At 31.8% G+C, this 16,891-nt stretch overlaps 1 protein-coding gene across 9 annotated transcripts in view; it reads right to left on the bottom strand.

Annotated features, from left to right (window-relative positions):
• Positions 1–384: 384 nt before the first annotated feature.
• LOC122889482 (probable RNA-binding protein 46) overlaps positions 385–16,891 on the bottom strand; it is an 88,109-nt gene continuing 71,602 nt past the window's right edge. For 4 of the 9 annotated variants that reach the window (XM_044224654.1, XM_044224659.1, XM_044224658.1 and 1 more), the window contains one exon: positions 10,119–10,372. In XM_044224654.1, the coding sequence (XP_044080589.1) occupies positions 10,191–10,372 (182 nt within the window). In that variant the 3' untranslated portion in view covers positions 10,119–10,190. Of the gene's footprint in view, positions 2,257–9,317; positions 9,378–10,118; positions 10,373–16,891 lie in introns of those variants that run through there. The other 5 variants (XM_044224652.1, XM_044224653.1, XM_044224655.1 and 2 more) reach the window with 4 other exon arrangements.

Raw genomic sequence — 16,891 nt, 5'->3', positions numbered from 1 at the left:
TTTCTATTGGCTCCTGAAAAGGATTTTGGTTACTATGTTTCACAAAACAAATGCTTTTTTTGGTCTGCAATATCCTTTGCTTTGGTCCCATAAAGTCACTTAGCCCATGAAAAGGTCAAGATGATTGTGAGAGCTAACTTTTTTGTGTATACTAATAAACAAAAATAAAACACATACATATTAGAAGCATCACATATTTAATGTCAAAGAATTTGAATTCACGTACAAAAATTAAACAACACATGATTTCAACATTAAAAAACCATAACACTTATTAGTCAAACAACTATACAGTGAATATCAAAAACACAAAAGAAGTATAACTATAAAAACCTGAAATACATTAACAGCAAAATTAAAATTTATTTCTATAACAGGTAATTAACTAAAATATTTATAGTTATTTTCAAGGACCACATTGGTAGACTGCTTTTCCTTTAGTACTGCAAAAGATTTGTATCTTAATTTTTGCCCTTCATTTCTTTCTACATAATAGTTAGCTGCTTCTGGTTATATAACTGTTACAATCTCTAATACAGATAGTGATCCTTGGTAATCAAATGTAGTGTTACCATTGTCTGCAAGTGCTTAAATATTTGTGAAATGCTACTTGGCAAAGCTATTATGCAAAAATTTAACATAAACTATTGGGTTCTACTGCCCACTCAGGAATTAGAAGTATTTAAAATCCCAAAAGTTTAAAAAGAAGAGTAGTTTGCTATACCTTTATCAAGAGAAACCACTGAATAACTTTTTAAACTTAGCATTTTTACAAGTTCTGCAATTGTAGGTTATTCCAAATTATGGTTGATGTTTACTATGTTGAAATAAATATATATTTATCATTTTAAAACCAAATGTGCAAACCCGATTCTAAAATAAAACAGTATTTTAATTTGCATGCTTTACAAAGAAACTTTCGTACTCATGTTTACAGTATCTTCTTCAGAAGAATGAGGCCTGATTGGAGATATACAGTCGCTGTCCAACATGGCTGCCATTAGCAAGTGATATTGTTGGTGACAAGGGATAGCTTGGATAAGAATAAGGCCTTGAAGTATAAGGAAGCACGCTGGGAGTCCCAGAAGAGAAAGTAGCACTAACAGGGGAAAGACTATTTATTGAGCTGCGACGAAAATTGTAGTCTGTAAATAAATACATGAACAATTATGCTGCACATCTTTATGGATGCAAATTTAATTCAAAGAGACAAAGCATTAAAACTATAATCACAGTTTGACATAATGTTGTAACATTCAAAATCCTGCTAATACTATTTTGCTGGTAAAGACTGTTTCAACATTCAGAGCATTGCAAATTCTAATGGTTTTTTACTAGAAGTTTCTTTCACTGACACAAGTTTCTTTCACTGGCACAAAACTTCAGAGATCTTACTAGAATGCATTCTTGGATATCTTTTACTTGTATATCTATTCATTGTTTTGTGGGTTTGATCAGAGAAAAAAGAGAACCTCTGATTTCCCTTGTTCTACAATGCAGCTCCTTTTAAATTTGGTTCTGATGCTAAAGGGTAGTCCATGAAGAAAAGATTAAAAACCAGCGAATTCATATTTGCTTATTTTTTTTGAAACTGTATTTGGCATCAAGCCAGCAGAAACATTCTCCCCTGGGCTGCAAAAACATTTGGTGTAAGCTAACTGTCCAATATTTCATTATTTAAATACTAATATAAACTTCTGTATAACTCAATATACCAATTTAACATTAGCGTTCCTACTTGTACCATAAAACAGTAAAATGAATCATGTTTATAAAATAAACTTCAAGAAACCATTATCAACTTATAGTATAGAAAAATCCAAAAATTAAAACCAAATTATTTTTTAAAAACCAGTTATATTTGAAGTATTACTATTCCACAATAAACATTCATCTTATGCGCCAATAATTTCCTGCTTCATTGTTATGTTTTTGTGTGTGTATGAATATTAAAGACCAAATTTGTAAATCCTGTACTTTCCAAAAACTCAACTATGTTCTTTAGGGTAGAATAAGCCAAGGGCCTAACAATGACTATAAAATGATTATTTATAAAAGTTATGGTGTTTCTAGGAATGAAAAAAAAGGAATAAGGTAATCTAATGCACAAGTCAAGTTTTTTCTGTATTTTCCTGGTCTTATAGATGAGGCCTAAAACATATAAGCATTAACTTAATGTTGTCATGGGACTTAATATTAGCCAACAGGAATGTGATCAACTGCAGGAGAATAAGGTCAAGCAACATCAGTAAGGACCTAGTTAAGAAAAAAAAAATGGAAAAAATAAAAATCAGTTAAATATGTTTAATTTCTAACACTATAAAACTCTAACTTGATTAATTTTATAATATTTTTCTTTTTATTAGTGGTACCATAAAAGCAATAAAAGCAGTCTGTCTGTTCCAAGAAGACAAATACATTTAAAATATCCAGTTCAAAATATTTTCAGTATTTTGAAGTTGGATAAGGAATTACTTTGATACCATTTGCTTTCCTAATATCCAAAGTAGGGTAAATAGGTATCACAGAATTGTTTTTCTTAAAGGAGGCACTGTGCCTAAATGGTATGGTATTTAGTATTAACAAAAATCTTAGTGCTTCCATAATTCAAATTAATTGTTTAAAAGAATTTCTGATTCTCTCCCCCTAAAAAATATTACACAAATATAGACAATTACTTATTAGACAGGCATCTATGATACAACTATCTCTTTTAATTTTTAACTATGTGGCCATAGACAATTTGATTTAGAAGAGCAGATCTTTAACTAGTTATACTTCTTAGGTGGGGAAAATGTAGTTTTCAGAGAAATCACTTTCACTTTGGGTTTACACCCATGCAACAGTTAATGCAGGCTGTTCATTGAAATGTAGATAAAAGAGACATCTTCAGAGAATGATTTCACAAAGAAAATAGCCAGGCAACTGGCTACTGGCTTAGTACTTAGGTCTGAAAATGGGCATTTTATATAGTCTCCTACTGTAAACCTTTAATTTAAAAATACACTAATTAACTGTTGTCTTCTCACATTTCTAAAGAAACTAAATTGAAATACAAAATTTGACCTCATTCATACAGGATAAATCAAGAGAAAAAAATTTCCCCCGAATACTATGAAAATTAGGAAATGAAAAGCTTCAATGTTCATAAGATTTTATAAGCATTTCAAAAGTAAATTTTATTACAAGAATCTAAATATATTCAGAAAAAATCTGGGTAATCAGAAAATACAATACATATCAAACTTAATATAGTAACTACTGACATAAACCTAGATGAATCATGTTTTCCTTAGATCTAACATATAATATATATCACAGAAAATAAAAATCAGGAAGCATCACTGATTTTTATGAAATAAATTAAGTCAGTCAGAATTCCTAGCATATACTTACTTGCCCACCCCTAGTTTTTCTTCCCAATGAGTATTCTTAGTTCCTCAATCCCACTGTTTCTGTCTCAAGACTTGGATCTGTCCAAGCCTTTTCCCTTCTTAAGGGAATGATAGAGCCAATTTCAGAATTTAAGTTTTACACTAAGAATTATTTAATTATTATTATTAAATTGAGGTACAATTTATATACAGTGAAATGCATATATCCTATGTGCCCATTTCAGTGAGTTCTGATAACTATAAACCTATGCAACAAGATATAAAACATATCCATCAATCCAGAAGTTCCTTGTGTTCCTTTCCAGTTAATAGACCTTCTGCAGGAGGCAACCACTTTCTGATTTCTCACTATAGATTAGATTTGTCTGTTCTTAGACTTCATACAAAATGTATTTTTTAAAAAATCTTAAGCCTAGCTTCTTTCTCTCAATTTAATTTCTAAGATTCACTATGCTGTGTATGTCACTTTACTCCTTTTTATTATTCAGCAGTATTCTATTGTATGTATACACTATAACATTTTTATCCATTTATCTGCTGATAAATATTTGTTTCTAAATTTCAACTATTATGAATAAAGCTGTTATGAATATTCTCATATGAGTCTTTTTGTGGATATATGTTTTCATTTCTTTTGGGTAAATAACTAGGAGTGGAACTGCTGGGTCATTGGACAGACAGATACTGCTCAGCAGTTCTCCAATGACCATTTTACATTCATACCAGTAAAATACAAGAGCTCTGTTCTATATCCTCACCAACATTTAGTATTGCCATTGTTTTGAATCATAACTATCCCAGTATGTGAAATGGAATCTCATTTTGGTTTTAATTTGGATTTCCCTCATGACTAATCCCTCATAACTAATTATGTGTTTAGCTGCCCATCTGAACATGTTCTTTAGTAAAGGATGTATTCAAGCCTTTTGATCTATTGTTATTGGTTTGACTTTTTATTGTTTATAATAAAAATTTTTAACTAATCAAATTCTCTAATTCAAAATCATAAACCAGGAATAGGTTGGTCCTCAGAAGTCTCTGAAATTCTAACCACCTTTCACTGAAGAGTGACACAGACCAAAGATGGTTGATTAAGTGACTGTTGGCTGCTCCCACAGTTAAATGAAGAAAAACGAGTTAAAAATTAGGTCTCCTAATTCCTAGGAAAGTATTATTTCTACTTGACCAGCTTTTTCACTCTGTATATCTTCTCAAAACTGGGCTGGGGAAAGTGGTTGTTAGAGGTTGTCTGATAAGAGGTTGGTAGAGGGTAGAAATACAGTAAATAGTGCTCTCAGTTATCTGGCTGCTGCTTCCACCCACTCACCCCCACATTTCCCATTCAAACCACGCAGCTCTGCACTCCCGTTTTATATGCTAAATGTTATCTAAGAATCTCATTTGAAGAAAAGGCCCTTTGCAAAAATAAATAAATAAACAGACTTTGCTCTAATGTAATGATTAGAGATAGCATTTTGAGCAAATTGCCTACAATTTCATATTTATATCTGGAAAGAATACACTTCCATAGAGTAACTTTGATCTATACTGCAAACAGGCTTAACCTTAAGTGCCTATTCTAATCAAGCAGTAATGGCTACAAGGACCCCCAGTTCCCAACCATTTGGAAGCTGTGGCTAGACTGAGCAAGAAAGTGAATAGGCAGTAACTGCTGTGCCACTGACCTGGGAGCAAGTGCAGAGACTGGCAGCACTTTCACCACCTTTCTGCCAGTCCCACTTTTGTGTTAATTCAGTCTACTACCTTTCTCTGACCAACACAAGAGATAAACCACCACCAAGATGCTTCTCAGTGAAAATTTAAGCAATGGATGTACATGCTGCTTTACTCCATTTGTCTCATTTGTTTGTTTCTAATTCTCTTACACATCTTGACCAAACACCATGGATTCTCAAACTGCTTCTCTGCTTCATATAAAAGAGGGAGGAAACCCTTAATGGAGACCTTACACTGAGTTTGCTCCAAGTGTCTTCCTACACTTTAGCTATCTGTTTCTTCTGATTTGTTTCTGGCCATACTCTTTAACTTTCCATTAGTAAGTACATTCCTCATAATTCTTCTCCTTGTTAACTATTTTTCTTCTTCTCCTTAACTATTTAAGTTCTACCTTCAAATCCACTCCCTTTTTGATGTACCTTTTTTAAGTATAATTCAGTTGGTTTTTAATATATTCACAAAGTTGTGTAACTAGAAACACGACACAGAATATTTTCATCACCCTAAACAGAAACTCTGAACCTTTTAGCAGTCACTCCTTTCTTTCCTCTCCCCCAGCTCCAGCAACCACTAATTTTTCTGTTTCTATTGATTTGCCTGTTCTACATTTTTAATAAAAATGGGTGGCTCAGTGGGTTAAAGTCTCTGCTTTCGGCTCAGGTCATGATCTCAGGGTCCTGGGATCAAGCCCCGCATTGGGCTCTCTGCTCAGCGGGGAGCCTGCTTCCCCCTCTCTCTGCCTGCCTCTCTGCCTACTTGTGATTCATTCTCTCTCTCTCTCTCTCTCTCTGTCAAATAAATAAATAAAATCTTTAAAAAACAAATGGAATCATACAATTTATGTTGTCTTTTTAAACTAGCTCCTTAGCATTTCTTTCCAAGGTTCACCCATGTTGTAGTATATATCAGAACTTCATTCCTCGTTGGATTCCTTGCATGAATATACCACATTTTGTTTATCTACTCATCAGTCAATGGATATTTAGGTTGTTTCTCTCTGTTGGCTATTAAGAATAATGCTGCTAAGGAATAATGTGTACAAAATTTCATGTGGACATATGCTTTCGATTCTCTGAAGTAAATAACTAGAAATCAACTTGCTGGATCATAAGGTAATTTTATGTTTAACTTTAGAGGCAACTATACTGTTTTCTAAGACAGCTATACTGTTTTACCCTCCTAAAAGCAGTGCATGAGAATGAAGCACCTGATATTTTGATCTATGAAACACATTTCCCATACCCTTAATACATATCCCATAACTTTAATACATACTTTGAGTACTTCTTTAGATTTCTATAGGAAATTTACTAAATTTTTTGAAAAAATTTTTATTTCACCATTTTATTATTTCAATTTCTAAAATTCAAAAAGGCCATAACTGAAACAACTCAGTAACTTTCTTTCACTAAACTTCACCTGCCTATTAACAAGTTAACATGTTAACACAGCACTGTATATATGCAGAACACAAAACATGGCTGGATTCAAAGAGAGATTTAAAAAAATCTCTATTACAGTGTAAATGACATTTATCATTTATTTTGTCCTTTCCATCCTAGGAAAGAATTATCAAGAACTAACTGTAAAACAGAAGAGGAAATTTTCAAAATTACTACTTATTAAATAACTTATAACTTATGACATATTTAAAAATTATTAACAAGAATTTTTAAGTAATATTTTTGGTTAGAACACTTTAGTTATTATCAAATTTACTGGCATTTTTACTAGTTTACTTTCCCTATTACAATTAAATATTGACCAAAACAAGGTATTTTTACCCTTTACTTAATTTTTGCTATAGGCAATTGACAGAAAAGAGCAAGAAGTAGACATGACCAATGTTTTTTTCTAAGACTAAGCTCATATAATAGCTTAGGTAAGTTTTTCTGTTTTAGATGATTTTTAGGAGGCTTTCAGTATGATAATCCTAGTAATGGTGGCTGTATAAGAATGAAAGTTATTATCTCTAACTTCTTTATCTTATAAAGTTCTAGTTGGTTAGTTCTCTGTTTTTCAAATTCAGTTTTGGGGAAAAAATCATCTGCTTTTGTTTTTAATTGTTTTTTAAATTTATTTCTTATATAATTTTGAGTGATTTGTTTCAAATTCTTGCTGTGAAACTTTGACAGTATATATCAATTTTTATAAACATAATTGTCAGATACCTGAACTTGTATTTTTAAGAAATTACTACTATTTCATCCTAAATTACCTAAAGATTGTTATGTAAGCTTTCAAAAAACAAAGGTTTGAAATTCTAGGAAAAGCAAACTAATCTATAGTAACAGCAATCAGATCAGTGGTTGCCTGGAAAAGAAGACAAAGGAACAGGTTACTGTAGGAGTGGCAAAATGTTTTCCTGACTGTGATATCATTTCACAGATATATATATATCGTTTCACAGATATATACATAAATCAAAACTGACCAAAGTGTACTACCCTTTAAATGTGCACTTTATTGTATTTCAGTTATACTTTGATAAGGTTATAAACAAAACCCAAGTGTTTCTTTGAGTTAGTTTCAGTGTTTCCCAACGTATATCCCTGTACAATTGAAGTACTCAAAACAAGAATCCCTAAGCCAAATAAAATACTGAAAAAATTTTAGTAAAACTGGATTTAACATTTACACAGTTTGCTACTGCAGTGATTTTTAATACACTAATAAGCATTATGATTTTTCCTAAGGCAGTATGTAGTACACAGCATTCCCCAAACTTGTTTGACCTTAGAAACAGTTATTTAACTGAACAAATGTTGCAGACCCTTTGGGAAGAAATTTTAATAGAGCTAGTATGTAATGGCAAACATTAAAAACAAAACAGAAATATTCTTGAACTATGTTAAATACAGTGATTACAAATTCAAATACCCTCATAGGCTCAGCTGTAACAAAAAAAATGAAAAAAGAACTCAAAGAAGACAAAATGTAAAACAGGTGTCGAGCTATTTGTACTGAAATTAAATCAAATTGCTTTCCTTTCAAAAAACCAAAGAGACCAAACAAGCCACACCTAGAGTTTCCAGTCTGCTACCTTTGTTTAATAGATTATGTCAAATTCCTTTTCAAGATAGTTTCTAAACCATTTGGAAGAGATTAATAGAAAAGCAACCTATGTGAGAAAATTATTATCTGAGTGCTACAGTTATCTAGGTTTCAGTATGGCTCAAAAATTACAGCTCACTAGAAAAACTATCTGGGCAAAAGTTAAGAGAGAATAAAAGCCTTAGGAAAGATGGCAACTCTTGGCAAGTCTCATTTCTATCAGTAAAATTAGTCCTCATAATTCAAAATTTGAACTACAGAATCTTGTAAAAGGTATTTCTGCGAATAGCATCCATATTTGAATTTTTATGTTAAGATTAAGATATACAAAAATAAAGTCATATGCCTCAAGCATAATAAATACATTTCCTTGTATCTAATGCATGAGTTCTATTAATGAGTTAATTATTGAGTACTTAATAAGTGCCAAAGCTACCTATACACAACATCAGCACTACTTAAACCTTATAAAAGCCTCGCAAAACAAATACTATTATTTTCCTCTTCAACAAGGAAATTGAGGCACAGAAAGATGAAAGTTAACTTACTTAAGAACACAGAACTAGTACATGGATTCTACCCAGGGAACCACAACATTCTTTTTGCCTCAACATGTGAAAAGGAAGCTGAATGAAAGTAATCTTTATTTAAACTATAAACTATCTTTAACATCCTACTAAAACCTATCCTTTCAGCACCATGTTGGAAAAACTAAAGCGTGAATCCTAGTAAATAACTTTTATTCTAAATTGCATCAACAATAACTGTAGTTTTATTAGTTAAAAAAATAGATAAAAATTTTTCAGATAAACTTGAGAAATACTGGAAATCTACATATAATACACTCACTCCAACAACATCTACATTAAAATACTGTTTACCACATGTAGTGGTTCAAAACATACACTAGGTATGTTATAAGCTTTGAGAAGAACCTGAAATATGGAAACCAGTTAACTTTTTAAAACTTTTCTTAACAAATCTATAATTAATAAAACTATTATAACCAAATATTTCACAAGCTTCTTTAGACAATTTAAATTCTCTTCTTATAACCATAAGAATAATTTATAACGGGCTTTCTGAAAATTAATATATATCACTTAATATTCCTAAAAGACTTTTTCTTACCTGTTTATTTTCTCCAAATTCTTCTACATAGGTCCAGGCTGAAGAGATTGTGTTCCCTGTCTGTAATCAGTGAAGACAGAAAAGAATTGAGTCTTTAGATTGATGTTATCCCTAATCTTGGAAGTGCATGGAATCCTTGATAACTTGTTAAAAACTCAATCAGTAAATAGGAAAATAAACTTAAAGAACAAACAAACAAGGGACAAATAATTATCATTTCTGAATATCTGCAAAGATGAAAAAAGAAAACAGTATTCTGATATATAAATGAAAAGTATGAGTTAATACATAATCCAAAAGAGTCTCTCTATATAAATTAAGTCTTTATTAGTTGGTTTTTCCAAGAAGTACTAATAAAATAAAGGACTTTAAAAACAAATAAGATTGCCCAATTTCTGATAAGAAGATAGCCCAAAGAATCTTAAAGGAATTTGAAAAATATCAGTATCTTTTCTTTCTGTTATAAAAAGAGATAGATGGCCAAAATAATACTAAGCTTAAAAAAAGTTTTTCTTATTAACAGCTAAACTTTATATACTTGAAACCTAATATAACCATATACAGTACAACTTTGGATATCCATACATTTTAGTGGTTATCTCTTTATATCCCTTAAAGCATTCTGGTCAGGATGTACATCCAACAATATGCTAAGATATTGTGCAAAAAAAAAAAATATGAACACAAATGAAAATGTTTGATGATCCACATAGAACTACAGATTTTTAAATAGCCATCTTAAAGATTATAACTCAGTAGAAAAAAAAAGTCAAAATATTTTATTATTTACATGATGAAATTAGGTAACTTCCATCAACCCTTCTAGTAAGAGTTTAAAAAATGCAGGTAATTATTAAAAAGCAAAAGGATTTATCAAAAAGCACTGAGAAGGACCAAGGAAGACAGTGAAGAATTATGGGACCGTGATCTTGGATAAGAAGGAAACCCAACATAGTTTGCACACCTTTTGGAGATGTGTTTTCCCCTAGAAGGACTGGTCATCTCTGAAGAGGGATCTGATAGCCAATGGAAGATAACAAGAGACAAACAAATTTCTGAGGATAAAAGGACAAAATTAGAGCTGTGGAGCTAGTGATAGCTGGGAGCCTGAATAAAACTGAACTTTTTAAGAGAAGACCAACTTTAAGAGAGAGTAAACTCAACTTCAACTTTTCCTGATCCCTGCCTGGATTAATAAGGCAATCTGGGATTGCCAGTCCCTTGGTCATCTTTCTGAAGCAATATATATCTTCCCTAAATAAACATAAGCGCATGCTAGCTTTCAAACTATCCCTATACTTTTCATAGACAATATATGACGTTCAATCAAAAATAGTCAGTCACAGAAAGATAAAACAATGTGACCTAAAACCAACAGAACGTAACAGAACCAACAGAACGTAACTTATCTACAGGGAATTTAGATAAAGTTTTCAGAACTGGATATTAAAATAACTATGCCTAATATGCTCAAGGAAATAAAAGACTAAAAATTTTGAAGGAAAAATGTAAATCATAAGTCAAATGAAATCCTAGAACTGAGAAATAAATCCAAATAAATGGTTTTATCAGCATGTTACACACATATTTTTAAAAAAATTAATGAACCAAACAAAAGGTCCGAGGCAAATACACAGACAAAACATACAAAAAAGTGCAAAACACAGAAAGAACATAATAGATAAATGGGATACAGTAAAGAGGTCTAACATAGGTGTAACTGGAGTACCATATAAAAATGAAGGAAAAAAAACGAGACCAAACCAGTATTTGAAACTAACTTAGAACTTTCTGCAACAAGTGAATAACATTGATCCGCAGATTTTAGACATGGTGAAAAGTCTCAATTAAGATAAAAGCCAAGAAAACAGTATGTAAGCACATCACAGTGACACTTTCAGAAATCACAGATATTGAGAAAATATTAAAACTCCCCGCAGGGGTGAGGTGATTGTTCAAAGGAACAGTAAGTAAATTACAGCTGACTTCTCAACAGAAACAGTGGAAACCAGAAAACAGAGAATGGAATTATAACTTCAAAGGGCTAGAGGAAAATAACAACTGATCTTATATATAAGATCAGCAGTTATTTTATTTATATATATGTATATGTATATAAATATGTGTATATATATACACATATATATATCCTTTCAAATGTGGGTGAATCAAAAACATAGTCAGGTAAACAAAACTGAAGTAAAGGAAATACAAATGAATGTTCTTTGGGCAGAATATAAAGGAACAACTATAGAGGAAACTTGGAGATATAAAATAGGAAATGAAGAATAAAGAAAAAGCTAAAAATGTAAATGTAAATGAATACAAATGTATATTTAGAAAGAATTATTATAATTAGGTATGTGGGGGCTAAAATATACAAGTTTAAAACATTTGGAAATACTAGGGTGCCTCTGACTCTTGATCTCTGCTCAGGTCTCAGTCGTAGGGTGATGAGTTCGAGCCTCGCATTGGGCTCTATGCTGGGTGTGGAGACTACTTATTAAAAAAAAAAAAAAGATAAAACATATGGTAATACCATGGCACTGTAGAAATTGGAAGAAGAAATAAGTTGAAGTGTATAAAGGTTCTTGCACTGTCTGGAATGTGATAAAAGCATTAATATTAGACTTTAATAGGTTAATAATCCAAGTTGGAATCAACAGGGTAATCACTACAAGAACAGTAAAGACTCTACAGCCAATACAGCTGAAAAAAGAGAAAAGGGCAAAGTAATTATCTATCTAAAGAAGGTAAGAAAAAGAGAATAGGGCAATAGAACAAAGAATAAAAAGCAAATGGCAAGATGAAAGATTCTTAGCAAATCAATGAGAAAATTAAATGCAAGTTAACCAAACTCTCAAAGAACAGACTTTCAACAAAAACAACAACAGAACCTAACTATATACTGCTCTCATCTTATGGCTAAGATACAGTAAAAGTAGAAATTACACAATGGAAAAATATATAATATGCAAACTATCCAAAAGACAGCTTATAAGTAAGTTTAAGTTAACATCAGAAAAGTACAGTACAGCTTAAGGCAGGAAAGCATGATAGAGCTGGAATGACAGTATAATGATAAAAGGTACACTTACCAGAGAAATATAACAAATTCTGGATTTCTATACACCTAATATATAACCTCAAAATATAAAACGCAAAACCTGAACCAAAGGAGGAATAAAAATAGACCCATAATCACAGTGGGTGGTTTTTATAACCCTCTCTCAATAAAAGAATGAGCAGACCAAAAAAAAAAGAAACATAAATTTAAATATGATTAACAAACTTGCCCTAACTGACTTGTAGGCCTCAAAAAGATATGCTGAAGTCCAACTACTCATGCCTCTGAATGTGACCTTATTCAGAAATAGAGCCATTGCAAATATAATTAGTTAAGCTGAGGTCACAGCATAGTATGATAGAGCCTTAATCTAATATGATTGGCTTCCAGGAGTAGAGAAAACAGAAGATTGCCTTGTGAAGACACAGACACACAGGGAGAAGACAATTATTACAATAGAGGCAGTGACTAGAATTATCCATCTATAACCCAACAACTCGAGGACTGCTGACTACAGAAGTTAACACAATAAAAATAAATCAATACATAATAAAAATAAAAATAAAATACAACAAAATGTGTCGCAGTTATCACCATACCTTAGGAGGGGAAATTTGTAGCCTGAATATGTATATATTACAGTAAAAAAAAAAAAAGGCTGAAAACTCTAAACTAGTATGGCTTCCTAGATGATATTTCACATATTCAAAAAATATATCATACCAATTATATACAAACTCTTCCACAGAACAAAGAGAAAAAACTTCCTGCTTTTAGGAAGAAAGACATGGGCCAATCTCACTAATGAACACAGGTCTAAAAATCCAAAAGAAAATATCAAAAGTCTCTTCAATAAACAGTGCTGGGAAAATTGGACAGCTATGTATAGAAAAATGAAACTCAATCATTCTCTTACACCATACATAAAGATAAACTCAAAATGGATAAAAGACATCAATGTGAGGCAGGAATCCATCAGAATCCTAGAAGAGAACATAGGCAGTAACTAGAAAGCAACTTCTTTCAAGACATGTATCCAAAGGCAAAGGAAACAAAAGGGAAAATGAACTTTTGGGACTTCATCAAGATAAAAAAACTTCTGCACAGCAAAGGAAACAGTCAACAGAACAAAGAGGCAACCCACAGAATGGGAGAAGATACTCACAAATGACACTACAGATAAAGGGCTGACATTCAAGACCTATAAAGAACTCCTCAAACTCAACATCCAAAAAACAGATAATCATATCCAAAAATGGGCAGAAGACATGAACAGACACTTCTCCAAAGAAGATATACAAATGGCTAACAGACACAAGAAAAAATGGCTAAAAGACACAAGAAAAAGAAAAAATGGCTAAGAAAATCATTAGCCATCAGGGAAATTAAAATCAAACCCACATTGAGATACCAACCTAACACCAGTTAGAATGGCCAAAATTAACAAGACAGTAAACAACAAGTGTTAGAGAGGATGTGGAGAAAGGGGAACCCTCTTACAATATTGGTGGGAATGCAAGTTGATGCAGCCACTTTGGAAAATAGTGTGGAGATTCCTTAAGAAATTAAAAATAGAGCTACCCTATGATCCTGCAATTGCACTACTATTCACCCCAAAGATATAGATGTAGTGAAAAGATGGGCCATATGTACCCCAATGTTCATAGCAGCAATGGCTACAATTGCCGAACTGTGGAAAAAGCCAAGATGCCCTTCAACAGACGAATGGATAAGGAAGATGTGTTTCATATATACAATGGAATATTATGCCTTCATCAGAAAGGAGAATACCCAACTTTTGTATCAACATGGATGGGTCTGGAATAGATTATGCTGAATGAAATAAGTCCAGCAGAAAGAGTCAATTATCATATGGTTTCACTTACTTGTGGAGCATAAGGAGTAACACAAAAGGCACTGGAAGATGGAGAGGAGAAGTAAGTTGGGGAAAATCAGGAGGGGGAGATGAACCATGAGAGACTGTGGACTCTGAGAAACAAACTGAGGGTTTTGGAGGGGAGGGAGGTGGGAGGATAGGTGAGCCTGATGGTAGGTATTAAGGAGGGCACATATTGCAAGGAGCAATGGGTGTGGTCCATAAACAATGAATCTTGGAACATTGGAAAAATTAAATCAAATTTTAAAAAAAATAAGGAAAACCAAATTTAGCAATACACAAAAAAGATAATGCACAATGACCAAATTGTATCTATTACAGAAATACAGGACTGATGTCACACTGAAACACCAATGCAAATCACCACATTAAAAGAATAAAAAACAAAAATGATATAATTATCTAACTATATACAAAAAAGCATTTGATAAAATTCATCACCCAAGTCATTCTTGATAAAAACTCTTAGCAAACTAGGAATAGAAGAAAATGCCCCTTAATGTGACAAAGTGCTTCTATAATAAAAGCTATGACAAACATCATACCTTAATGGAGAAATAGTGAAAGTTTAAAAGGATGCCTTCTATCATCATTTGTATTCAATGCCGGACAAGCGGTTCTAGCCAGTGCAACAAGGCAAGAGAAAAAAGAAAAGTATAAGGATAGAAAAGAAGGAAAAAGCTCATTATTTGCAGCGGACATGACTGTGTAGGTAGAAAATTTAAAATAATGGAGGATCAAACCATTAGAATCAGATTTTATTCAAAACATAAAAAATAAATTGTAATTATATAAGCAATCAGAAATCAAAATTAAAAGTCACCTTTTACATTAGCACTGAGCAACATTAAATACCTACAAATAAATCTAATAAAAGATGTAGGAGAAATTTATATAGCAGACTACTGAATATTTAGAAAAATTAAAGAAAGCCTAAATAAATGGAGAGATCTATAATATACATGGATCAGAAGTTCCAATAGTATAAAATGTCATTCCTTTGCAAATCAATCTGCATATACAATTCAATTTTAATCAAAGTCCCAGTAAAACTTCTTTTTGGTATAAATTAACAATCTTATTGTAAAATTCATATGGAAATATAAGGGCTGAGAAGAGCCAAGATAATCAAGAAAAAAAATGTAAAGATGTTCTCTATCAAATTAAGACTTTTCAAAGTTATGTAATTAAGAAAATGTGGTAAATTAAATTAGATCAATGGAATAATGAACCCAGAATAAGGCAGGTATGTGCACACAGGTATGCATGTGTGTACATACACATACATACTTGATCTATGCTGAAGGTGGCACTTCAGAGTCATGAGAAAAGGGTAGTCTTTTCAATAAATAGTGCTATGTAAATGATTATACATACTGAAGGTAAAATAAAATGAACATGTACTTCAAACCCTCACTAAAAGTAAAAGAAAAAAATAATTCTCAATTTCTAGGAGAATTATTTCATGACTTTGAGATAAGCAAATATTTCTTAAGCAGGATACAACCAGGACTAACTTTAAAAAAAACTGATAAATTAAACCATACCAAAATCAAGAACTTCTCTGTTTTTCGAAGTGTACCTTGAATAAAAGTAGAAAGGTAAGCCACACAGAAAAAGGTATTTATAGAAAATATATATCCAACAAGGGGCTTGTATCTTAAGTAAAAAAAAAAAAAAAAAACAAGCAACCCACTACAATAAAGAGACAAGAAACTTAGAGCAAGACATTTCATCAATCTTAATGCCCCATAATCCTTTTAAAAGATGTTTGATATCATTAGTAAACAGTGATATAAAAGTTACAATCTCAAGGAGACAGCAATATATACTAACCAGAATGTTCCAAATTTTCAAAGATTAATAATACCCATGTGTTGGCAGGAATTTGGAATAACCAAAACCCACATGCTGCTTATGAAGTGTAAATTTATATAATCATTTTGAAAAACTGGCATTATTTACTCAAGTTTTAAAAATATGACCCACTTTTACTCCCATGTATTCAACGGGAATGCATGCAAGAATCTTCACAGCATCATTATTCGAACAGCACAAACTGAAAGCACCTCAAATTTCTATCAACAACAGAAACAGCAAATAAATTCTAACATTCTGATGGAATATTACTATCAATGAGAGTGAATGAACCGTACTGCCACATGCAACAACATGGACCAATCTTTATTCATAAACATAATGTTAAAAGAAGCCAGACAAAAGTATATAAAATGCTGTATAAAAACCAAAAACACAGAAGTCAGAAGGATGGTTTGGGAAGAGAGAAGATAATATGTGCATCGGGGTACAAACAAAGGAACTTTCTGAGGTGTTCATATTTTGTTTTCACTGGTAGCTAAACAGATATGGTCCTCCGTAGTAATTCTCAAAGCTTATAGTTATGATTTGTGGACTTTTCTGTCTGTATGTAATGTAATAACTAAGTTAAAAAAAGAATTACAACAGCTACCGTATTGATATCCATAAATGAGAAACCCATCATTATGATTAAAAAATAAAACTATATTCACAATACAGTTAGCAAAATAAAGTAAAAATGATTCAGAGCAATTCAGAAACTATAATGGTCATTTTCAGTAAAGAATCTAA

This window comes from Neovison vison, chromosome 11 (assembly GCF_020171115.1).
Source record: "Neovison vison isolate M4711 chromosome 11, ASM_NN_V1, whole genome shotgun sequence".
Taxonomy (NCBI): Eukaryota; Metazoa; Chordata; class Mammalia; order Carnivora; family Mustelidae; genus Neogale; species Neogale vison.
Note: the sequence above shows the minus strand (reverse complement) of the source record. Positions and strands in the feature narration are given on the sequence as shown.